We start from the raw sequence: 25,003 nt of genomic DNA on the forward strand, positions 1-25,003 counted from the left end.
TTAAAATCCCAATCTCCAAGGGAAATAATCATACTGCAAGCAATCATGAGTATAATTTCAATGCTAAATATCCACAGATGTACATGTACTTGCCATAAAAATAAATAGCTGAAAACAAAATTGGATTTTAGTAAATAAGGAAAAATGCTAATATAAGTAAATTATAATGGCTATTACCCTACTAATATGCTACTGAAATAATTCTCTGTGCTAACATATGAATAACTAGTTTATAGCCAAAGTATTTGCTGACATGTATGGTGAGATGCATCCCTGGACCTGAAAAGAAGTCATTTTTTTTATAAGAAACATACATTACTTAATAATGAGATCAGAGAGAGTAAAAAATAATAATAATTATAGTGTTAAATATTATCTTTTATTTCTATAATATTATGTTAAGAAGAAAGAAAAAGAATGTAAAACAATATCTTGCCTGCAACAAACAAGAGGGAATTTGGATATAACCCTGTAGCAAGAGGTTGACTTTTTCCAAGGAACTATGTGGCACAGGAGTAATGACATAGAGCACACCTTTAACTGTGTCAATGCCCCTCACAATCCCTGAAACATAAGAAATCAATGTGTTAAAAAATAAATTGCTTAGAATTATCAAGATGCATAACTACTCAACTAGAATAAATAGCCTTTTTGATTTGTGACCATCATATTCTTGTTTTATTCTTCCTCTTCAACATCTTTACAAGCATGGCATTTTCAGTATGGCAACCTTTTTAGTTTTTAATCTAAAATTTCAATGATGCAGAAGTATTTCAGTAAAAAATTATCCCTTGTTTCAGAACAGAACATAATGAAACACTTCAAATTCAGGAAGTTAGTCAAATGACCTACCAAGGCCAAAACACCAAGGTATATTTTCAGGTCCTTCAGAATCAACAGCTAAGCCAACGATAGTAGCATTCAAACTGAAGAATATTTCAGAGCTTGGGACCTACAAAGATACCGGTAGATCATTAAAATGAATTATATAAATAAATAGACATAAGAAATATTGCTGAGATTCCTAAGAAGGAAACAACACATTTATATATAAAATATTTGAAAATCAAGTTAGATTAAAATTAAAAAAGTGGACCAAATGCATCAAAAACCAAACTCATTAAGGGCAACTCATTCACAAGACTCCATTGTTGTGGTGCCTGTGAAGGGTTAGATGTATGCAACTTTAACTTCTAAATCATAAAGTAACAAGGTAGCAACCATACTGAAGTGTTGTATAACTCATAATTAGAACAGGTAGCAAGCAAAACTTAAGCCAACCTCACAATGAAGATGCCTAATCTTTATGCTTGCAATGGGAACTTCATAAGGACAGTGAGAGGCCAAGGCATGTGCAAGTTCCTTGATAGTAGAAATATTTGAATTTCTAGAAAAGCACTGTCTGAAATAAGCCATTATTCGTATATCATGTAGGGGACGGGCATCCTTCGGAAAAGGTACCCTGGGGGACAAATAAGGATATTATATGTTACTTAAAGCATAAAAATGGTAATTAAAGGGCCAAACTAGCAGCTGCAACTGATAACAATTTGAACTTACGATCTATTTAATGAATCCTGACGAGCTGAATTTATCTCAATTAGGTTAATTGTTCCATCATGTTCTTCATCTAGCCAGAATTCTCCAGCAGGCAGATTCTTATTTTCACTGGATGTGTTTATCTTAACAACATGTGTTGGAGAAATATATTTCAACATGTCCACTAATACATCATAACCAACACCTGAAATGCCACAGAAAAGAAATCATGGAACAAAGTACCATAATAGATTATATATCACTATAATTCTAGAAAAGAAATAGTTTCAAGTACAAATGCAGGATTAACATGAATCAGACTAACAGCAGAAAAAACTGAGCTTACCTTTCACCCAGCCAGGAGTATTCACAATAAGAGGCAACTTGATATTACAAGGATTTTCTCCGTTCACAGAGATGCCATACTCCTTTTGGTAATAATCATAAATGGCAAAGACATAACTTAAGTATGTTGATGGATCTCTTTTACAAGAAACGTCACCAAAGAAAAGACACCTGTTACAAAAAAAACGACAGATAGCCAACAAGTCCATCACATGTTTAATCATAGAATACCCAAATTGGCTGACAAATACAGGGCTGAACACAGATCCAAGGCACAAAATATGTCGTCCAACTCTGTCTACAAAAAATTCACAGCAATCGGAAATAACCCCTATCCCAACCATTCCATTCCCTAAAATAAGACACAGAGAATAATGCCTGGGACCCTAGACTTTTACAGCTTCTTAAAAAAAAGGAAGATATGTACAAAACAAAATCATATGAAAAATGTCAATGTATAATATTTTTTCTATTTTGTATAACAGATATCTGTTGTCAAGATGGGTTCTACTTAGTCCAGAAGCATGAAATACACATTTGTATCAATCATCTTGACATAACTGACAATTGGAGAATACAACATGCAAAAACTTTACACAATTCACATGAATACTGAGTAGATGTTAAATGCTGTCACAAATCAGCAGTCTAGTCAAATGTTTCAAGGTAACATAACAAAAAAACAAATTTGAGCTCCCAAATTATTGAGATGAGATAGTACCATACCTCTCTGGTGTTTTCAGGCATGGAACGGTGAAATCTAAAATAATTAAAAAAAGAAATGAATAATTTTGATATGAATTATAAAAAACTATTTTGAAAAAATTAAGACAAGGATTCACAAACCAACCTGGAGTTACTTTATGAACAATGGTTAGTGATAGAAAAGCAGGAGGAGTAAACTCAGGTTGGCCAACATCAGTATCCAGATAAGCTACTTTGGTGTATTTCTGCAACACAATATTTAATAGATAGCGGGAAAAGGTTGTCTTCCCACAATTTTTGGCACCACATATAAAAACAATAGGAGGTGTTGAACTGCAAGAAATGGATTCTGCAGCCTGTGACCACTGATCTGGAATGTATATGTACCGTGGAGGAGAAGAATCCATCTCTTTTCTTTCTGTAAAATTGCAAGACAGCTTTTATCGATTAGGCAGTTTCTTTTTTGCTTGTGAGTCATGCAAATTTCCAAATACTGCAATCTATAAACAAAATTTTAAAACATTTCCTTCTCCAAAATTAGTTTTAAAGCATCTCTACTTTTTAAGCCACCTGTTTTTGTCACATACACTAATAATATGACTGAAATGAAGAACAAATAATAATAATCAGCCACCTGTAGAAGCAAGCTGCAAAGAATCACAGAAATCATAGAAAGCATTGTTACAAAACAATGTTATGTTTATAATTTTATTATGCAATATCTTTTTTGGCAATTAAAGTATGGAATTGTAATACAAATTCAGGATCTAACCCTATGCAGACAATCATCAACAAACAAACAATGACCAATTACTTCAACATGTCATGATAAACAACCAAAACAGAAAAACACAAGGAAGAGAAAGACAGCACACCGCCGCTTGGAGGGACCGCTGGTGGCTGCGGTTTCAGCTCCTCGCCGTCGGAGAACAGAAGCAGAAGACGCCGCTGGCTAGGGATAGACGGTCCTCGTCGCCGGAGGACAGAAGCCCGTCGCCGCTGCTGCAAAGTAAGGGATAACGCCGCCGCCGCTCGCCGGGGATGCGACTTCCTCCTTGCCGGTGAAGAGAACGTCAGCTACAAAGGTTGCGGGAAAAAGAAGGGACTGCGCAGGGGAAGGGAAAAGAGGAGGGGAAGAAGAAGTAGGGCACAATTAAAAAAAAGCAAGGGCAATTAAGGTATTTCGTGTATTGAATGAGGATGTAGATAGAAAATAGGGGGAGTGCAGGAAGCAATAACCGAATTAGGGAGCCCAACACAACGTTTATTTGTAATTTTTTATTTAAAATATTTGACAGAAATTAATAAATTTTTAGTTCCGAAAATGAATTGAAGTGCGTTCCCGCGAATGTTCCCTCTCATTCATGGCGCCCAAACTCTACCATCAAATATAAATTATAATCCTTCTTCTTCTTCCCTCCTTTTTCCTTCACTCCTAAACCCAAATCAAACCCTAATCCTTGATCCCTTTCTTCTTCTTCAGTTATTCATCTTCTTCTTCTCTCAATGGCCATGGACGCTCGAAGCTCTAACTCTCTCTTCACTCACGTCGCCTCCAGAGAACTCTTCCGAGGTTTTTCTCTCTCGAACACGATTTTCACTGGAAAACTCTCACGTCGTTTTCTCACTCTCTTTCTATTTGTCCGCAGTTCGAAAACGACCGCGTATGGACGGATTCGTCTCCGCCTTCAACGAAACCGGATCCATCGACGTACAGCACAATGCCGAAGACACCATTCCTCTCTCTCTCTCCTTCGGCAAGGTACTCACGCTAATAAACCTTCCACTTTCACTATATATTTGGCTTCTTTCAATGTTTTGTATAACTGTTTGCAACCGCGGTTTTTGCCACGTCGTCACAGTTTTTTGAAGCAATTCGTCACGAGCTGCTTTGGTCTGTAATTCAAGGTTTCTGAAGTCGTTGCGGTTGTGATTGCGGATGTTCCAGTTGCATTTGTCTGAATTTTATTACTGTTTTGACTGTGTTGTCTGTGTCTGTTCGGATTGACATTTGAAGATTTGGATTCATTTTTTGGATGTGAAAAAAATGGAAGATATTCGACGAAACTTCTTGAGTGTGAAACATGGATTCGTGTTGATTTAAACCGACACGAAATCAAATATGTACTTAAGGAATAGTAGCGAAATCGTGTGCATATATACGCAATTTATTAGGAATTTGATTGTGTGTTTAGGTTTTTAAAGTCGCCGTGATTGCAATTGTTGACGCATTCGTCCGCATTTTGTTAGGACTGACCGCTGTGTTATTTGTCTGCAATTTACTAGAATTTTGAGTGCAGTGTTGAGGTTTCAGAAGTCACTGTGATTGTAATTGCAGCTGCATTGGCTGCGTTTGTTTGCAATTTTCTACAATAGAAAACATTGTGACGAAACTGCAATTATAACCTGGGCTCCTTATTTATTTTTTCTCGCAGACTGCCAAATTTGCACACATTCTTGCTGTGTCTGATGAAGACGGCTACGTTAGCTTGTTTGATACTCGTCGCAAGGGCCCTGTTAACTCAAACTTTGAAGAAAACACAGGTCTTTTTTCTTTTTTCTTATTTATTTGTTTTGATTTACATGTTGAAATAAACATAGAAGCAGCAGAGTTTTGTGGTCAGTTGTGTGAAATTTTTTCCTTTTTAACTCTGAGAAGAAGAGAAGATCTGCGATTGGGTTTCACATCAGAATGCTGTTTTTGATACTTGTTGGATTAAGGTAAGTGCAATTCATATATCTTTTAATTCATTTAATGCATTATTATTTGAGCTATTTTGTTTTTAGTGTTTTGTGTATGACTTGATATGGTTTGTAATTATTTGCAGGAGGATATGCAGATTCTCACTGCATCCGGTGATCAAACAGTAAGTCACTCTGTTGCATCCTCAGAGCAATGGTTGATTAATGCACAGTTCTTCATAACAGATCTTGTTGATTAAATTTATATTAAATTAAGTATATATAGATGCTGATTTAATCATACTGAGTTAGAATTGACTAAATTTTTGTGATCATTTTGTAAACGGATATAGTATTTAATAAGCAGTTTTTCTTCAAGATGGTTGTGTTGAATGTTCTTATTGTATGTTTACAGATAAAATTATGGGATGTTCAAGAACAGAAGTGTCTTGGAGTGTTGATCGGTCACACGGGAAGTGTGAAATCTATGTGTCCCCATCCAACTAATGCAGGTTGTGTTTCGTTTTACCTGCGTCACTGCGTTTATGCATGAACTACGGTTTTTTTATAACTGCACGGTGATTTATTAGCTGTTAATATTCATTTTTTTCCAACTTTCAGATATTATTGTATCTGGTTCTAGAGATGGATCCTTTCGCATTTGGGACTTGAGATGCAAGTCCACTGCTAAGAGTAGGCGGGGAGAAGTTAGCATATGGTAATTGACTTTTTTCTTTTTAATTTGAAAAACTCATGAAATTACTGATTTCTTGATCGTTTAGTTATTGGTCCTTAATGAACTTTATATTTTATTTAAATTTAATTTATTATCATTTGATTGCTAGTTCAATGGGTGGTGTTAACGGAGCACATGTTTCATCTCAAGCACGAAGAACTAGAAAGGTAAAGGTTAGTTTCTGATGGATCTAGGTTCCTTTGTATCCTGCAAACTAAACTTTTCTAACAATTCCAAATTGTCAGGCCGCTTCCATGAGCATTACGTCTGTTCTTTGCCTCAAGGACCAGGTTTCCGTAGCAACTGCTGGCGCAGTGGATAGGTTAGTTGGAAAATTCATATTAGTGAACATTTGATTTTTTCAGTGTTTTTACCTTAATTGATTGGTTTGACTAACAAATTGGTTTATTTCAGCGTGTTGAAGTTTTGGGATACCAGAAATTTAAAAAATAGTGTTACTCAGACGTGTCCATATCCTCAGTCAACTGAAAAGGTTGGTTGGAACTTTGCTCTCTAAAGGGAAAATATATTTTTTATACTTTCTGTGAGTTACCAATTAATGGTGTTGGATAAATTGGATCATGATTCTTGAGTGTATTAAAAGGTTATAGCCTCAACTTAGAATAAACACTACAGCACCCTTAAAGTTAAAATGTAAATGTGGTAGCAAATGTCAGGTGTATTGTGCCTTTCATGTCATGAAAACAATTTTATGTATTGGAAAACTTAAATGATATTGTCTAGAGTCTCTTGACAGTCTTCTTCGTTGTCTTTTCAGCAAAGTTTGCACGGAATATCTAGCTTGTCCCAAGATGAAACTGGACTTTTTCTTTCGGCCTCCTGCATGGATAACCGGTATCATCCTTTGATAGTGTCTATGTTTCTTTCTTCTAAGTTAAGAATATATAGCAAAATATAAAATCTACCGTTTCTTTTTGCAGAATTTATTTGTACAACACCCTTCAACTTGAGAAAGGGCCTTTAAAATCTTTTTCTGGGTGCCGAATAGAATCATTTTTTGTAAAGGTGAGAATTGCACCTGTCTAAATCTTCTGCATTCCGTTTCTGTCCTAACTCCTAACTGTTGATGTGTGCAATTTCAGTCCGCAATTAGCCCTGATGCGTCAAACATTGTCAGTGGTTCTAGTGATGGAAATGCCTATGTTTGGAAGGTTTCATTCTTACTTATAAATTACAATGAGATATTATTAGGTTTGATGCACATGTTGCTGTTTGGATATAATTTCACTGAACTTTCGAATTTCAGGTTGACAAGCCTCTGGAAGATCCTACTATTTTGAAAACTCACGATGGTGAAGTTACAGCAGTTAACTGGTAATTCTGGAAACCTGGTGTGGTTCTAGCTCTCTTTAACATTTGTTTTTAACACTACTTATTTGACAGGTGTAGCTCCGAAAATGGCAAATTCGCAACTTGTTCTGATGACTTTACAGTAAGCGAATCCAACTGTTTTCTTATTATTTTAACTTCGAATTTATTTGACTTTAAACCAGATACTGAATTTTATCTGCAATGTCTTCCAGTTTAGTTGTGTCTATTAACCCATGTGTTTAAAAAGGCCACAAATTGTTTCTTTCAGCATTCTAATTTCCCTCAATATGCTATTTTCAGGTTCGGATATGGAATAAAAACAGTTACGTTTCTAGAACACAATGTGCATCTTCGGTTCGAAGAAGAGTAATGGCAATTCCTAGTACAGAGTGCAAAATCCTTTTAAATAATGGCAAAACGTACTCTAAAACAGACGAAGATGCTCTTTTACCCGATCATAAACTACACCCAATTTTCTCACCCACTCCAATCACACCACCTAAAATGAACATATCTGAAAGCCACACGAACCAACTTTCCTCCTCAGGATTTGATCCTAATGCAGCTTCTCAAAAAACTCCTGAATCTGCTTTGAAGAGCCCCTCATCTGTATTGAACCCTCCATCCTCCTTAAAAAGAACTATCCGAGACTACTTTTCAGCATCTTCAAGAACCTTGTAGGCTTGTTAAGCAACGGAATTCTGTGATCAAGTAAAAGGCTTTTGCACATATTGTTTTCATGGGTGGCTTGGAATCTCTTAAGCCATGATTCTGGGTAAGCTTCATTTTCTGAGGTTGCATACATCCCGTTATTTGCAGATGTAGACATGATCTAAGGAATATGTTATTGTCTCCATAGGTTGTTTTAAATGTAAATTACGACAAAAGATTCGTTATAGCAACAATATTTGTTTTATACACCAAATTCAGATCAAGCTGGGGAGGGAGGGGCAAAAGGCTGAAAACATGAAAAGCTGGACAAATGCCTGCTGCTTATTTGCGAGAGACAATTAGACTATCAGGTTTTACCCAATTCAAGTACCCAAAAAAAGTGATGCTGACTCAAATGCCCACTTTAATGTGATTTAGACATCAAACTCCACAAGTGAGGTAAAAAAGTAATAAGTGTAGTTGTGTTTGGAATGAATGTGTTGATGTATCATTTCCATCTTAAAAAATGTTGGCTTTACTGCTTGCACGTACTATTCAAGGCAAACGAGTCTTGGTCAAGTTATTATCAAAAGCGACGACATTTATTATCATCCTGTATAGTCATTCTTAATATAATTTTATTTAATATATATTGTTAATGATACGGTTAGAAAAACAATAGTAAGTGTCCAAGAACTTCGATAATTTTGACTTAGTTTTAATAAAAATATGACTGTAATTTGAATTTGACCTTTATTTCAAGAAAACCATAAAATTAAGTTCCTCCTCTATTTTATTTTAAGCGTTTTATATTCCACATATTAATCTGTTAATATAATTTGGAGATAAATTAAATAGTTAACCGTCAGTGTAAAAATATTGTGGTGTTCAAAAATCTGTTCATTGAAGTGACATCCTTATAAAAAATTAAGATGCTAGAATAAAAAATTACATTCTTTTAAAAAGACTAAAGTAATGGTCTAAAATTTTATCAAATAAAAATGTTTTTTTTAGTCAAATAATAATTGAAATTTTATACACGAAACATCACATAACCAAGTAAAACATTCTTCTAAAGCTTCTTTTAAAAAGGTGCAAAGTTCTACATTAGCTGAAACAATAAGACATTAAATTTAAACGAACTCATATCACTATCAACAATTTTTCAGAGCATAGATACAAGAAAATTTGTATATTTTACACGTGTGAAGTGTGTTGTTAAATTCTGAGTGACGCAGTGAGATACCACAACTTAATATAACAACATTACTGATTAATGTATAGCTCTTGTTTCACAATGGAATAGCATCCTATAAGACCTGTGGGTTCCACTACGAATTGTTCATGAAATGTGCCCATTCTTTTGGTAGCAATATCAATTCCAAGATCCTTGAAGTTTGGCAACCCCTCTACTTGAATGCCATCTCCACATATGAGGAACTGGTTTCCAATTATGAAGGATCCTGACACTCTGATTGCAACTCCATCTTCACCATGAGCACGGCACTGAAGCTTCTCAACAACATGCACCAACTTCTCAGGAGGCCACTCACCAACCAGTGTAGCTCTAATACTTGATAGAGATGTAAAGATGTTATTTGGACCACAATGTTGTTTTCCAGAGAAACTACAAAAAGTAGAAGAATAATGGTGTTGTTAGTGATTGATGTTTTGAGAAAACCTTGGAACCAAGTTTGCAAAATGCCATCATCCATTTTTTTTTATATATTCTAAAATGGTTAACTAACCACAATCTACTTAATTTGAGCATGCCTTGATATAATGGAAAGTCCAGAAATAAATTTTACTCAGTTATGTTGCATTTCATATGTGCATAACATGGGTATGTTAATACAAATTGCTGCACTTACAGCAGCAAGTTGCTTTCATGCAAATATTGTTGTTTTTTTCAATAATGGTAAAAGGAGAGTAAAGTTTTACAAATGACATTTTCTTGATGCAGAAATAAAACATAGAAGACAGTACACACCTGAAAATCGAGCTTTCACTATATAAGTTCCTTGTATGTTGCCACATATCATCAGGCCCATCAAATAGCAAGTAATAATGTATTGTCAACATCTGGAGAGGAAAAATCCAAAGTAAAAAATTGCAGCCTCTCTAAATCTCTAAAATGTTGACATAAACAGCGAACACAGCAAGAACAGTATCCATGAAAAACAAGCAAATGAGTTTCTAATTTTTCTTCATTGATAGAAAAAACAGCTTGTCATTTCATCTAGACAGATTGCAAGAAGGCTTAAACTGCGCATTGCAAACTTTATCTCATATTATCATTAAGAAACCTGTGAAAGGCAAAACTTCTTCCCACTAAATAATGGCCACTCATTGTTTTATGTTTTTTACTCACAACAATGGAATCAAATAAGCATGGCAGTTTAAATAATATATGGATAGAAATTGGCAGCCACTTACGTCTGCCAAGTCCTTCATTCTTTGTGTAGGATCAAAAACGCTTCGAACAAATCCGGCTAAATCTACCTTTACATTCTCATACTTTTTGATAAAAGGGTGCAAAAGCAGCTGCATTAGGACAACACAGAATCATCAGATAGTAAAAAAAAAATGCATGATCACCAATATATTTGTGTTTTGGGTGAAGTGTTACAGAAAACATTAAGGTTGTATATATGGTTGTATGACATTAAGGTTTATCTCATATTTCTCACCTGCTCTGCTGTTGGCCTAGTGTCTGGATCCTTTTGCAGGCAAGAATCAACAAAGGAGCAGAATTCTGGTGAAAACTTGTTTTTTGATGGTGATGGTGATGGATCATCCAGAATCTGTCACAAAACAAGGTATAATTAATCGCAGAGAGAAGAAGTACATGCATGAAATCAGATTACAGAAACAGAATAGCCATTTATAAAGGGATAGGACATATTTCTTTATCATTGATTTACATTTTATGCCTTACAACACATGGTATGAATCATCACATTTATCCAAAATTTATGGCATTATTACAAAGCTAAATTATACATACTTTGCTTCCTTTTGAGTGATTAATGTTATTATCTCAGGTGACAGGTTTTTATACAAGTGATAAGAAAAAGACAGGTAAATAAAACATGATAAACATTTACTTTCAATCAAACAAAAGAAAACAAATAACTTCAATATGTATTGCACACACACCTGCAACATAAGATTGACAGGGCCTTCATTAGCTGTATATGGGAATTCTCCAGTTCCACACTCTAGAAGAGCAAGAGCAAGGCTCCAAATATCCGCCGGATAAGAATAGCTTTCATTCCGAATCCTCTCCGGTGACATGTATGTAACAGTTCCAACAAACGTAGCACACTGCAAAGGAGCAATTTTCATTTTTTATGAACATGAACTTTGCAGCACGGTTGTAATAACGACCAAACAATATAATTATTGACATTGAAAACAATTTTATGGAAGCAATACATGACAACATACTGAGACAAATAGAATATACCAACCATTGCCACTGAATTCTCCAAGCCGGCACTAATTCCAAAGTCAGTAATTTTTGGCTCTCCCTTCAAATTTACTAATAGATTGGCAGGCTTTATGTCTCTGTGAACAAGATGTCTTTCTCCATGCAGATAGCTTAGACCCTTCCAAAAGATAAAAGGTCAAGAGTCACATACCCTAGTGTTTTCTGAAAGCAAAAACTGAAAAACACAGATACAAGATTATTTTCCTTACATTTAGTAGCTTCTGAAACATGAACGATAGAATAGGTTCTGGTATCTTTCCATGCATTCTCAAGATATCAGCAAGTGATCCTCCATCCATATACTCCAAAGCTATGCTTATCTGTCCGGAATCTGGGGTGTAAAATGCTCCATGAAATTCAACAAGACCCTCATAACAAGGTGCTTCACACAATGTCCTTATCTCAGTAAGGAGCTGCTGCCTTTTCTCCTAATTGGCACAAACAATTACAGACATTAAGCAAAAAGGTGATGATAACAACTATTGCCATAACAAAGTTTCTACTGTTTTGAAAACAAAGATCAAGAGTGTACTACCCAATCCTGAATCAATATCAATATAATACTACATTTAGACAGCCAGATAACGTATATAGTGCTTTCAACAATGCATGTTTGTTAGTGTGAAATTTGTATAAAGAGAGTTCAATTTTCATGCACAATCAGTGTGAAAATTGTACATTTATCAACTAATTAAACATAACCCAAAATATGACTCTTAAAGTAACTATCACAAAAGTCAACAATTTTACCAAGTATAACAATCTGTGATTGGATAATAGTATAAAACCTTTACATAGTTTGCGCATTCTAATCAAACTTTTAGAAACTAAAAACAACCAAAAGTAACATGAAAAGACATAGTCCTATTACCCCACATGAGATTCAGATTAAATTAGTAACCACAAGTAACCCTCATGAGTTTTACAGTGAAACACACAAGAATCAATACGTACCTTCTCAAATATATTGATCTTCTTCAATGCCAGAATCCTATGTGTTGGTATATGCATAGCTCTCTGCACAACACTACTGGCACCACTACCAATTGCTCCAAATATCCTCATTTCTTGGGAAGCACACTTATATGTTTTCTCACTGTGATCAGTTTCATCCAAAGACCTTGATGATGTGCACTTCTGCAACCCAAGTTCGTTGATATTGTAAACCCCATATGATCTACTCAACAAGTTCACAGTTCCACCATCCGAAAACTTGTCAATTGAACCAATCAACCAAAACCCAAAAACACAATAAGGAAAAAACTAACGAAATTAGATAAAACCATTGATACCCATTTCAATCAAATTAACAACAAACACTGAACAGTAGTGAGAGAGAGGGTTACTGTGTAAGAATCGCTGGGATCCAAGGTTGAACTCGATGAGAAACCCTTCTCAGCGTCAAATAAAGGTGCAAGCTTTTTCCTCAATTCCTCCAACCCAGACATTGTTTTGAGGATTCACATGAAAAATAAAATTGAACGCGACCCTTTTGAGGTTCTAATCTAAGGCGAAAAAAACAAATAAAAGGAGTTTCAGTTACAGCGTGCGATTTAAGGTTTTTGCGTGGGTTGTTGGGGTGGGAAGGAACACAATGTGTTCGTGAGATTCAAGATAACAAAGCGGTGTGTTAGCTACGTCAGGGTAGTCGAACCCGTGGATTTGTATCTAACATACAAAAGATCAAATCAAATGTTGCAAATACAAATCAGATTTCTTTCCCTCTCATGTGTTTTATTAGAGTATTTATATACTATTCTGTTTCTTTATCTTGTAAGAGATTTAATATTCATAACATTAACATTAATTAATTCTTTTAGTTAATCAAAATGGAGATAAGTGCTGATTGATATATATATATATATATATATATATATATATATATATATATATATATATTTGTTATCAATTATATCTTTACTAATATAATTTATTTATTTTTATTTTATATTTTACATATTGTCAAGATTTAATATTTATAACCTTAATTAATCTTTTTAGTTAATCAAAATTGTGATAAGTCCTGATATATTTGTCGAATTTTTAAAAAATAGTAGTTTTAATTATTTTTTTCTTCTTAAATTTACTTTAAAAAAACTGAAAATTAAAAAAAAAAACGTTTTTTTTTCAATTTCATGTTTAAAAATAAAAAATTTAAATTTGTGAAAATGAGATTGTTTTAAAAAAACTAATGCATCAAAACCAGATTAACCTCAACTTTCTGAAATAAAAAACACAGTTAAACTTTAACTATATATACAAATTGTTATCATTTAGAGTTTAATTTATACATTACATTATATTGTGGATTTAAGAGAATTATTAAATAAGTTAATATCATGCATAATAATTGTGAATTATCCATAACTATTAATAAAAATAAATTATAACAATCTGTATTTGCGGTTTTTCTAATAGTGTTATTATATATATATATATATATATATATATATATATATATATATATATATATATATATATATATATAAAAGATACATTTTTTTGTAGTAATAACACTAGTAGAAAAAAATATCTTAGTCACATACGATATCGATCGTTAAATGGAAAATTAATTGTAAATATCTTTAATCACCGAAATTAAATAGTAGTGAAAACTCTATTTGCAAAATAGTTAGTCATATTAATGACTAAACAACCATCTAAATTGTGTTTACTGATTAGTCATTAAAAATTTAGTTACTTTGAAGTATTAGAGACTAATTTAACGATTAAAATGTTGGTCATTAATTCGATAGCTAATAAAAACAAATTTTATTTAATAAAATGATTTTGGGCGCTGAATGGGTCGTAAATAAATGTAGTAAAGTGCATCAAAGTATCTTATATACTATATATACTATATGTTGCATTTTGTATGCACGAAGGACCATGCAGTTTAATTAATTACATTCCCTAAAAAATTTTTATTTTTCTATTTAACTGTCTAAAGGGTTTTGATCCTACAATCATATTAATGTAAAGTAATAAAATTTAAATTAAACATGAATAAGATAAAATATCAACTCAATAAGTTAAAAACTCACCTCTAATTCCAACTGAATTATGAAATGAGAATTATGATTCTTTAATTGCATATAAAGAATACCTTAGACAATAATAAGTCAAACACCTTCACAATAAGTAAGTCCAACATCAAGTGTCATGGAGTGACCCTCTGGAACATGTCCTCCAACATGCTCAACCCCTTAACAAAATTTGACAAAGTTTAGAATTGAACTTATATCATTATACTAACCCTTTGATATATATATATATATATATATATATATATATATATATATATATATATATGATAAAACATTAAATATATCAGGCTACTTGATGGCAGTGGTGCATTCTCAATCACTTTGGGAGATAAAATTAAGTCCTTTAATTGAAGGTTATTTGGAGATTATCATTTTGAGGTTTTGTCCATTTCCACCTCCTACATCAACCAATTTCGATATTCCCTCAAATCCAGTGTGTATATATATATATATATATATATTTCAAGTATTCCATTCATATCCGTTACACACAAATCTGCCATAAACTTGTTAAAATTTGGTTCATTACTGTTCAACCTGGAATTGAATGAACATACATTGCAGTTCAAACTAAAATTATATATTTGGAAGGGAAGCTGAAACATACACATCTATAATCAAACAAAACAAAAGAAAGAAAATGAAATAAAATCAATTGGAAAGGGAACGCACCACACACACACGCAGAGAACCACAACATCACACACAAAGCATAAATTGGGAAGGGAAGGGAGTGCGCCTGTTACGTCGCTGCCGTGGGAGACCGACGCCGCCGTGTGACCGTCGCTACCTAGTTGGCTTCACCGCTGTGAGGAGACAGAACATCAACGATTAGGGCAAACGACAACGAGAAAAGAAAAAAAATCCTACAACGGGAACGAACCTGGCTCGCCGACCGCCGTGGCCCACGGGTGACCGTCGTCGTCGTCAGTGAGATCGCCGCCGGCGCCGCGGATGCTCGTGTTGTTCCCACTCTCGCGTTCTTCGTCGTGGATTTCGCGTTTCGTGTATAGTAAGATAAGTGGAAGATGAATAGAAAATAGACGAAGTGAAGAATGGGTTTCGAGCAAACAATAAAACCCAAAATTGGAACAAACAATGAACCGCGAAAGAATGTAAGACAACAAAATTTAAAATTTTTAATGGGAATTTGAAATTATAAAACTAAAGAATTTAATTAACTATAATATATTGATATAAAATTTACTTATTATGAATTTAATACAATTAGATGTTAATTTTTACTTTTTAAATTAAAAATATCAGTGTATTTAATATCATTAATCTAATAATAAAATTTAAAATTAAATATCTCTAGTGAAAAATTGAAAAAGAAATCATTCAAAATATAAAAATATACATGTTTATGAAAGAACATTGTAATTGTAAATTTTTTTAATGTTCACTAAATTTGATTTAGCGATTACAAATATTCGATAACTAAATATCATATTAAATATATATTATAAAATAATATTTATATTTGTTGCAAAATTGGAAATTAAAATATAACATATTAAATAATATTTTAGTGACTGAAATATTGTGAAATTAATTATCATATTAAATATATTTTACAAAATAAAATTTATTTTGGTCACTAAATCAGTGATTAAAACATTACATATTAAATATGTTTTAGTAACCGAAAATATTTGGTGATTAGCTATCATATTAAATATATTTTACAAATCAATAATTATTTTTTGTTGTTAGACCGATGACTAAAACATAATATTTAAATACTAAAATTTTTCAATCACTATTTAGTTGTTATAACAATAAATATTCTTGTACATTGATTTAGTTGTTTAAATCAATAGCTAGTTTGTGACTATTATGATTCCATGGCTAAATTACATTTTTATAATAGTAAATTATAAAGAATTATAAAGAATTAGTTACCTTACATTATTTTTTAAACGTTAAACTTCAATATTAAAAACACAAAGTAAAAATATGAAGCTGATTAAAAATTAAAATTGCTATATTTAGATAGATTATCTAAGACAAAGTACAAGTCTCATTTAAAATTAAAATGTCAACACCTAGCATAAGAGAGGTAGACCATGAACCCAACAAATTTTGAATTTCTTTTAATTATATGTAGCTAATTTTTTTAATTTTTTTAAATTATCTATAGTATTTTGAATTTTTTTTAAATTATGTGTAATATACGAAAAATCAATGAGAATTAATATATATATATATATATATATATATAATTATTAAGGGTAATATTTAATGGTAATAAATAATAAAATTTAAAATAATATAATAAAAAATATTACATATTTTTTATATTTTTTTATTGTCTTTTTTAGTTTTTCTTTCTCATGTATTGTTCTCTTTCACTCTTACTTGTTTTATTTTATTTTTAAATAAAAAAAAATCATTATTTCTACTCTCATTTGTCGTCTATTCTATTATTGAAAAAAAATCGGTATATCTTCTATGTTTTACTTCATAGTAAAATATTAGTTTAATAATTAACATTATTTTTTATCTCACGAGCCTTTTTTATATTCATAAAATGGATATACAAGAAAAAATACAGTATTATGTGTTTTCATAACGATTTTTAAGTGTGACTTGATTATCATAAATTATTATTTTAGTATTTACATCTCAAATTCTTTTAGATTGTAGTAAATTATTTTTTAGGTCTTAAACTTAAAAAAAAAAAGTAGGATAACTATGCGTGAAGATGAAAAATAGGAGAAATTCAACACTCTTCACATATATTTTAAACCATAACTCTAATGGTCAAATTGTTTAACTATAGAAGCTTTTTCTTAAGGTTCAAAGAATTATAGGTGGGTCATTTATGTTTTTTCTACAACTACAACAAAAAGATCATTGATCATTTTATGCAATGAAAATCACCAAATTAAGATTTTGGAATAAAAATGGAAAAATAAATTTAATGTCGACAATATGATTATTTTCATTAAAAAAAATAGATAAAATTTTTAGTTATGATTCTATTATTGATGAATCCAAAAATACGAATGAACGCAAATGACAATCATTTAGATATGTATGATTTCTTTTATAATTATAGTTATACTAACTTATGTATTTGTTATTTTTGCCTTAGTGATAATAACAATTAAATATATAAATTCTAAGTATATTATTTTGAATGTATCTTATCGATTTTAACCAATATATTTTTTAAATTCAAAATGATATAATTAAATAAAGCTTAGTTTTAATATTCAACTTTTATACAAATTTAGTAAAGTTCATTCTCCACATGTTATAAATATATAAATAGTGCCACAGTTCATCTTTTACTTACACACTGTTGCACTACTCTTATATTGCATATAAATAAAATATGAAATAAGGACATCTTTTTCGATTATCAACTATATTGATTATAATTTTAATGTTGTAAAAGAAAAAAAACGATAAATAAATTTTTTAAATGGTATTAATGTAAATTTATCGTAATAGACCTTGAATATTTTCACAAAAAATAGAAACTCAAGTAAAAGATAAATATAAGAAACGAAATTACTATTTAAGAATACATATCTTTTAACAGTAACGTATTTAATCCTTAAACTATTGTTTACACTTTATTTTTCAATTATTTCGTTCACTTTATTTTATTTCCTTTCCCCATATTTTTTCATTATTTTCTTCCCACTAAAAAATAGTTATGAAAATTAAGTGATTTATTTTCTTGAGCCACTCTTTAGGCTTGAACTATGAACATTATTTTTTGTCTCTGACAACTTTTGAAGAATCTGTTTTTGCTGACAGGTGAAGTGATGATATATAGAACCAATAATGGAAGCTAAACAGTGATTTTTTATTTTCTTCCGAAAATGACCAATAATTGAGGACAACACAGTGTATATACAGAATTTGAGAGGACAAAGATTTGGCTGAGATATCTTGGAATAAAGGTTCATAAAAATGGATCCTTAAATGTGCCCTACAAAAGATGAGACAATAAAGGGGAAGAACCTAATTTAGCATGTACCATCTCATAAAATATATACTTAAAACAACATCAATGTATTTTCTTTTAGGACAATGACACTTTAATCCACTTTTTTTGATCCACTTTTAATCCATCATTTCAATCACCATTAGATCATCACATCACATCACTAAAAAAAATAAAAAAAGATGATTTAATGGTGATTGAAACAATAGATTAAAAGTATGTCAAAAAAGTGGGTTAAAATATCATTTTCCTTTTATCACTCATTCTTATCAACATCTATGGCTTCAAATTAACAATAATTTGCGTTCACCATATATTATCTGTTTTAGAAGGTGAATAGAAGTATTTAAATTGTGTTTGACCTTAACTCTTAAATAATGTGAAATTTATTATGATCTCAAAAATATCATAATAATATCTTCTATAATAAGATTGTCCTTGTATTTATCATTGTTCAAATATGACTATTTGTTTTGACGATCTTCTTTTGATATTATTCTTTATAATTGTGATAATGTGATCCTTAGGATATATGTTATGTAAAACCACTTCAATTTGATATGCTTCCTATAATTACGGCTTAAAGAATGTTGTGTTATAAAGATACAATATATGATAAATATTATTGTTCGATTATATATATATATATATATATATATATATATATATATATATAATTTTAATCATTGCAATTCACATTTTAAATTGAGTTAAAAGTGGTGGTATCTGTATCTATTATGAATTAATGTTTGTTCATTGAATTAATACGGATACTTGTATGTATGGTTGATATGATTGAATTACTCATTTATTTCTTTATGTAAATATAATATTAAATATGTGTATTTGTATTTGTATTATGTTGTATATATGTATATATAAATAAGACTCTTGTTCGTATCACTAATGAGACACACAAAAAAGTCACGTTACTTCATTCTCTACTTCTCTATTTTTTACTTCTTAATTCTATTATAAGCTTTGTTTTATAGATACAAAATCAAATTTCTTAAGAGTTGATTCACGAGTTATTGAATATTTCAAATTCTCTTTTATACCTAATGACTCTTTTTTTTCTTTATACCCACTTAAAGAAAACTTTCTCTATTACATAATAACTTTTTCATATATGCACTTAAAGACCTCAACAAATATTATGATATGAGAAAAGTAACAAGTGAGAAACTAATGATTTGTTTTATAAAAGAATATACTCTAAAACATTTTCTAAAAAATACCAACATTATCGCCTTTATATTTACAAGAATAAAAATATCATGAAGAAAAAGAAAACCCGGGGCCCGTATATCGTGACATATTTAACAACTTCATAATTTAATCTTAAAATGTTCTCATGCTAGATTTTAATTTCAATACATGAGTGATTAGGTAAGCTTTTAAATTCTTCGCGTCACATAATAAAACTTTTTATTTCTTTTTTAAATACACTAATCTTTACAGAGATTTTTGTGAAATTACTTGAATATTTTGTTTTTTCTTTTACCGATACATTCAATTAACATCCAATTTTACTGACAAAAAGTTGACAATCACTATAATAGTCAATTTAGATATTGATTTACAAAATAAAAAATAATTATTACTAAAATAGCGTCTCTAATAAATAAAAATTTATAAATGGTTACTAATTAATTAAAGACTAATTTAGAAACCAATTGCTCGCAAAAAAATTGGTAGCTAATATTTAATGATCGATTTCCTTTTGAAGCTAAAACTTTGGTAACTAAATTTTAGAAATCAATTATAATTTATTATTTATAATAGTGACTATTTTAGTAACTAATAATTTTTTATTTTGTAAATTTGTATTTAATTTTGCCACTACAGTAACTAATAACTTTTAGTCATTAAAACTAGTTATTAATGAGATATTTTATTATAGTGATTATTTTATTTCAATTATTTCAAAAAATATTATAATATTATTTTTACCTTGTTTGATAACTTTATTGTAAAAAGTCAAGCATATTATATTATATATATATATATATATATATATATATATATATTTAGTGCATACTTTATTAATTAATTTTGTAAGATTGAGTTATGCTTAAAACCATATTTTCTTATTAACATGTATTTATACAAGAGAGTAAGTGTTACAAAAGTGAAAATTTTGTAATGTATAAACATTAATCTTATTGCTTGAATAGGTAATCAAGATTTTGATCTCGATTAGGTAAGTTAAAGTAATTTAAAAATAATTAATTATTCTTTCATCCTAAAATAATTAATTTTTCTTTAAATTTTTATTTTTCTTCATATATATATATATATATATATTGTTTAAAATCATTAAAAGTCTCTAAATTATTATATAAAGAATTTATTTATCCAAGTCCCAAAAGACAAGACAAAGACAAGGAATTAGACTTTGATTTCCACAACCTGCCGACTTTCACCTGTTCATAATCACCTTTTTATAATAACAAATTATTAATTCTTAATCATACTTTAATTATTCTTTTTATAACTTTATAATTAAATCTAGAAAACCTAGATACCTGTGTACAAGTAACAGCAGAATTAACAGAAAATGTTTTTTCAAAAATAGAAACTACTTTGGAAACGTGTCAGTGCCATAATTTTCATGTTAGAATCATTGGTTCTATTCTATTTATAGATCGTTCATTATAAAAGAAAAAATAAACTATTTATATTCGATTATATATATAAAAGAAGAGGATAAGAGTCTTAGGACAAGTTTAACTTTAAACCCTTCATTTCGTAAAGTGATGTTTGATATATAGAACCAATTGATTAATTATTTAAAAATGAAAACTGAATTTATAGAAGTTAAACAAATAAACAATTGTTAGATTCACATATTAAATTATATAAACATTTAGTAATAACGTACGGTTATAGTAAAGGCAAATAGTATAGGTACATCTTATATATATCACTTTTACATGATTTTTTATTTTATAAACAAATATTAAAATAGTCATACACACAAGGTTGTACTTTCTACATATTTACATGTTGGTAATATAAAATTTGTGCACTCTCAATCAACCACAAATTGTCAGTGATAACGACTTCACAAAATTTGAGATTAGAAAATTATACAAAAAAAAAAAGTGTTTTACATTTTAATGCATAAATGATTTACTATGGTCTTGTGGGGGTGGATTATATATTATATATCTATAACAATACATAAAGAGATTCTTGTTTTACATTTCAAAATTTCAATTTTATCTTTTAAAATATAATTATTTATTAAATTTTTAAAAATTAACCGTTATTTTTACAAGTTTTTTATAAAATTGTCTATATCTGCTACTTTTCTTCTTTTTTATCTATCAATTGTTATCATCTCATATTTTCTTATATATTTCATTTTATTTTTAATAAATATAATTTTATTTTATATATTAACTTAATAACATTATAATATCATCACTTACTAATATAATATCATGCACATGTAAAAAATGCGTACATGCAGACGTGATAACGTAGTTGTTTACGCTAGTAATATATAATGCAAGCTAATTAAGATTGGATATTAATTCTTGCCCAGTGTTTGACATTATTATAAAGGTTTTGTCATAGTCATTCTTTTTCACTTTGTTTCCTCATTTTGGTTTCTTTTTCACAAGAAAATGCTCTTTGCCTCTCTATGCTCTCTCATGTCGTTTTTTTCTGTTTGTCTCACTATTAATTTGCGTGTTTCTCTCATCTTGTCTTGCAACTAACTAGGGTTCTTCCTTCAACTCTCACATCAAATAGTGACTTTTCCAGAAAACTCTCTCTCTCTCTCTCTCTGAGTTAGGTGCCACACTTTTTCACACCCAAATATTAAAGAATTAACAGATCTTCAAACACCAAAGTCTGCACCCACATTTAAGGTAATCATCCAAATTACATATTATATTTATGTTTCTCTTAATTTTTTCAATGAAACCTAGCTAGTTATCAGCTAGTTATAGCTTCACCATATTCTTTTTCATCCCAACTTTTGCCTTATAAATTATATAGATTGAATCAGGGTTTTTTATTTTTTTGAATCTTTGTGAAAAGTACACACATATTTATATATATTCTGGGTGATTGATTGGTGTAGCATAGCATCCAATAGAAAGAGATATGAAAATTGAGAAAATTCCATATGCAAAAGTTACTTGGTTGGTGTGTACTTTTTCACTTTCAATTGAGCTAAACATGTGTATATATAAAAGCCTAGACCTATAGATTTAGAGAGATTTTAATTAAGGAAACTAATCAAGCATGATTTTTATAAAAGAATTTCATGCATGTATATCATATTTTATATCAGTCTTTGTTGATTTTTTATGTTTATGTTTTTATAGTTTCTTTCCTCCTTCTGTGCAACAAAAAAGGAAAAAGAATTCTGGGTACTGAGAATCTGTGAATAGTATAGCACTCAGTTTCAAAGAAGACTTTGTCACAAAAAGTTAATGAAAAAAAGTTCAAAAAGTATAACTGCAGCAAAGTGCTTTAACAAACAGGCAAAAATCTTCATAACCCTAATTTTAATTACATGATTATACATACATGGAAGAGCTTAATTAAGTTCTGGAATAGCCCTATAGCATGTTACTATGATCAGTTAGAATTTTCCGCTTATATACTCCGAATCTGTTTTATTTTTAGTCGATGTGGGATTTTCAACGGTTTTTATGCGAATGGTTTGTGATTGTTATTGATTTTGATCTGGTTGTGAATTTGAGGTAAGTGAAAAGATCATGGCTTCTTCAAGCTACTCCAATTCTCCATGTGCAGCGTGCAAGTTTCTGAGGAGAAAGTGCATGCCAGATTGCATATTCGCCCCATATTTTCCTCCAGAGGAGCCTCAGAAGTTTGCAAATGTGCACAAGATTTTTGGTGCAAGCAACGTGAGCAAGATTCTGAACGAGGTGCAACCCTATCAGAGAGAGGATGCTGTGAATTCTCTGGCATATGAAGCAGAAGCAAGGATCAAAGATCCTGTGTATGGTTGTGTTGGTGCCATTTCAGTGCTCCAAAGACAGGTTCTTAAGCTCCAAAAGGAACTTGATGCTACAAATGCTGATTTGATGATGATGGTGCCAAATAGTAGTAGCAGTAGTAGCAGTGCTCATCTTCACCATGGAGGAAGAAACAAGATGAGTAGTGATGATGATGGTGGTGGTGATGGTGGTGGTTCTTCACATGGTTTAAGCTTCTATTATTCTTCTTCTGCTAATTGGAACAATGATCCTTCTGAAAATGGCTTCCCCAGAGGAGATTTATAAGAAGATATATAGTGTGTGGTTAATTCTCAACCCTCTATGCATCAATTATTATACTCTCACGTAATAAATTTTAAGTTAGGGTTTTCTTATTGTAAAGTATTGGATGATTGGTCTTATTCTATATATATATATATATATATATATATATATATGGAAAATGATTTTTTTACTACTAAATTTTGACAACTTTCTCTTACAACCTTAGGTGGTATCTTCTAAGTGATTTTTCATTTTTCTATTTTCTCATTCTCAATATTTTAACTACTTAAAAAATAACGCATCATGTTGTAAGAGAAAATTGTCAAATTTTAGTAGTCAAAATATCATTCTCATATTCTATATATATATATATATATATATATATATATATATATATATATATATTCAAGTATGAATACACATTAATATAATATGATATATATGTTATTGTGAGATATAAATATATTGAAGTTATTATAAGTGTATCTTTTGATTGTATTTGAAGATTTTAAAACGAAATTACTCAAGTTTTATATATGGAACTGGGTTTTTATGTAAAAAATGTTATGTGTAAATGTATTTTTTAAGACTAATCAAACAAATTACAAAACTAAATTTAGTGTTTAAATTGTTGTTAAATATTGTTGTCTCAAAATTAAAAAAAAAAAAGATGTATAAACAAGTGAAGCAAAACAAATCTAGATAAGATCAAATTGTTGTCTTTGGTAATACCTAAATAAGATGAACACTTTCAAATGGAAAAAAAAGAAAGAAAAAAAAAAGAGTCATACTCTTAAACCAATAAATAGAAGAGTTATTATTTCTTGGCAAACAGAAAAAAGAAAACTTGTGATGATTTTTGTGATTGATTGGCATGTTAGATTTGTGTCTTTTAATTTTGACCACTAATTGATATTCCACTATTTTTTTTCTGAGAAACTTAAATTATATACAAAAGGGCCCCTACTCACTAGAAGCCATATATGGGACAAGAGTTATTTAAGGTTGGGGTGTTAGCCAAATGGAATCTTATTAGTTTACTTTTTATTTAATATTTTGATGTTATATAATTCAATAATATATAATGTCACTCACCTACCTTTTCAAGCATGCACTGCAATTTCCATGTACCTACTTATATATATACATATATATTAGGTGAAGTTCTCAAAATGGCCTTATCTATCAACCTTTTCAAGCATGCACTGCACTTTCCATGAACCTACACCTATAATTTTTTTATATTCAAATAAGAATAATAAA

At 30.3% G+C, this 25,003-nt stretch overlaps 4 protein-coding genes and 1 long non-coding RNA gene across 11 annotated transcripts; 2 read left to right on the plus strand and 3 right to left on the minus strand.

Annotated features, from left to right (window-relative positions):
• On the minus strand, positions 1-3,722 carry LOC114181108 (polynucleotide 5'-hydroxyl-kinase NOL9). Its single transcript, XM_028067459.1, has 9 exons — positions 3,465-3,722; positions 2,735-3,007; positions 2,611-2,644; positions 1,886-2,055; positions 1,561-1,744; positions 1,282-1,462; positions 853-952; positions 437-564; positions 1-279 (listed from the first exon to the last, which is right to left on the minus strand). The coding sequence occupies exons 2-9, from the start codon at positions 2,994-2,996 to the stop codon at positions 226-228; spliced, it is 1,113 nt and encodes a 370-aa protein (XP_027923260.1). The 5' UTR covers positions 2,997-3,007; positions 3,465-3,722; the 3' UTR covers positions 1-225.
• A 236-nt stretch (positions 3,723-3,958) lies between these two features.
• Positions 3,959-8,611, plus strand: LOC114181487 (denticleless protein homolog). Of its 4 annotated transcripts, none has more exons than XR_003603823.1 (17): positions 3,959-4,162; positions 4,239-4,351; positions 5,025-5,133; positions 5,249-5,310; positions 5,418-5,456; positions 5,687-5,783; positions 5,893-5,989; positions 6,117-6,180; positions 6,253-6,329; positions 6,422-6,500; positions 6,786-6,862; positions 6,949-7,033; positions 7,111-7,179; positions 7,275-7,342; positions 7,412-7,460; positions 7,640-8,114; positions 8,199-8,611. XR_003603823.1 is itself a non-coding variant. In XM_028067956.1 (16 exons), exons 1-16 carry the CDS (start codon positions 4,096-4,098, stop codon positions 8,018-8,020), a joined length of 1,533 nt encoding a protein of 510 aa, XP_027923757.1. In that variant the 5' UTR covers positions 3,959-4,095; the 3' UTR covers positions 8,021-8,601. The 4 variants fall into 4 exon arrangements, 2 of the variants coding, with proteins under 2 accessions (XP_027923757.1, XP_027923758.1); XR_003603824.1 differs by having other exon boundaries at positions 8,270-8,611; XM_028067956.1 differs by having other exon boundaries at positions 7,640-8,601.
• A 486-nt stretch (positions 8,612-9,097) lies between these two features.
• On the minus strand, positions 9,098-13,206 carry LOC114182726 (mitogen-activated protein kinase kinase 3). Of its 3 annotated transcripts, none has more exons than XM_028069658.1 (9): positions 12,830-13,206; positions 12,438-12,746; positions 11,693-11,911; positions 11,464-11,601; positions 11,150-11,317; positions 10,681-10,794; positions 10,427-10,534; positions 9,981-10,072; positions 9,098-9,617 (listed from the first exon to the last, which is right to left on the minus strand). In XM_028069658.1, the coding sequence occupies exons 1-9, from the start codon at positions 12,929-12,931 to the stop codon at positions 9,257-9,259; spliced, it is 1,611 nt and encodes a 536-aa protein (XP_027925459.1). In that variant the 5' UTR covers positions 12,932-13,206; the 3' UTR covers positions 9,098-9,256. The 3 variants fall into 3 exon arrangements, with proteins under 3 accessions (XP_027925459.1, XP_027925461.1, XP_027925460.1); XM_028069660.1 differs by having other exon boundaries at positions 12,438-12,660; positions 12,830-13,204; XM_028069659.1 differs by having other exon boundaries at positions 12,438-12,695; positions 12,830-13,204.
• A 1,023-nt stretch (positions 13,207-14,229) lies between these two features.
• On the minus strand, positions 14,230-15,592 carry LOC114182687. 2 transcript variants are annotated; one of them, XR_003604164.1, is made up of 3 exons: positions 15,414-15,592; positions 15,203-15,336; positions 14,230-14,688 (listed from the first exon to the last, which is right to left on the minus strand). It is a non-coding gene; the product is annotated as an uncharacterized LOC114182687 (long non-coding RNA). The 2 variants fall into 2 exon arrangements; XR_003604165.1 differs by lacking the exon at positions 14,230-14,688 and having other exon boundaries at positions 15,028-15,336; positions 15,414-15,588.
• Positions 15,593-22,215: 6,623 nt separating this feature from the next.
• LOC114182741 (LOB domain-containing protein 25) lies at positions 22,216-23,815 on the plus strand. The gene is made up of 2 exons (XM_028069675.1): positions 22,216-22,375; positions 23,219-23,815. The coding sequence occupies exon 2, from the start codon at positions 23,234-23,236 to the stop codon at positions 23,759-23,761; it is 528 nt and encodes a 175-aa protein (XP_027925476.1). The 5' UTR covers positions 22,216-22,375; positions 23,219-23,233; the 3' UTR covers positions 23,762-23,815.
• The last annotated feature ends 1,188 nt before the right edge of the window (positions 23,816-25,003 follow it).

Source organism: Vigna unguiculata, chromosome 4, assembly GCF_004118075.2.
Source record: "Vigna unguiculata cultivar IT97K-499-35 chromosome 4, ASM411807v1, whole genome shotgun sequence".
Lineage (NCBI taxonomy): Eukaryota > Viridiplantae > Streptophyta > Magnoliopsida > Fabales > Fabaceae > Vigna > Vigna unguiculata.

What these genes read in the sequence shown, in the direction of transcription:
- LOC114181108 (XM_028067459.1), bottom strand. Translation starts at nt 2,996, where the DNA reads ATGGATTCTTCTCCTCCACGGTACATATACATTCCAGATCAGTGGTCA. An exon ending in TGTTCATAAAGTAACTCCAG is followed by an intron (nt 2,645 to 2,734) that starts GTTGGTTTGTGA and finishes TAATTATTTTAG; the next exon opens with ATTTCACCGTTCCATGCCTG. An exon ending in TTCCCTCTTGTTTGTTGCAG is followed by an intron (nt 280 to 436) that starts GCAAGATATTGT and finishes ACTTCTTTTCAG; the next exon opens with GTCCAGGGATGCATCTCACC.
- LOC114182741 (XM_028069675.1), top strand. Translation starts at nt 23,234, where the DNA reads ATGGCTTCTTCAAGCTACTCCAATTCTCCATGTGCAGCGTGCAAGTTT.
- LOC114182726 (XM_028069658.1), bottom strand. Translation starts at nt 12,931, where the DNA reads ATGTCTGGGTTGGAGGAATTGAGGAAAAAGCTTGCACCTTTATTTGAC. An exon ending in ATCCCAGCGATTCTTACACA is followed by an intron (nt 12,747 to 12,829) that starts GTAACCCTCTCT and finishes TAATTTCGTTAG; the next exon opens with TTTTTTCCTTATTGTGTTTT. An exon ending in GAATGAAGGACTTGGCAGAC is followed by an intron (nt 10,073 to 10,426) that starts GTAAGTGGCTGC and finishes TTTCCTCTCCAG; the next exon opens with ATGTTGACAATACATTATTA.
- LOC114181487 (XM_028067956.1), top strand. Translation starts at nt 4,096, where the DNA reads ATGGCCATGGACGCTCGAAGCTCTAACTCTCTCTTCACTCACGTCGCC. An exon ending in TCCCCATCCAACTAATGCAG is followed by an intron (nt 5,784 to 5,892) that starts GTTGTGTTTCGT and finishes TCCAACTTTCAG; the next exon opens with ATATTATTGTATCTGGTTCT. An exon ending in GAAGTTACAGCAGTTAACTG is followed by an intron (nt 7,343 to 7,411) that starts GTAATTCTGGAA and finishes CTTATTTGACAG; the next exon opens with GTGTAGCTCCGAAAATGGCA.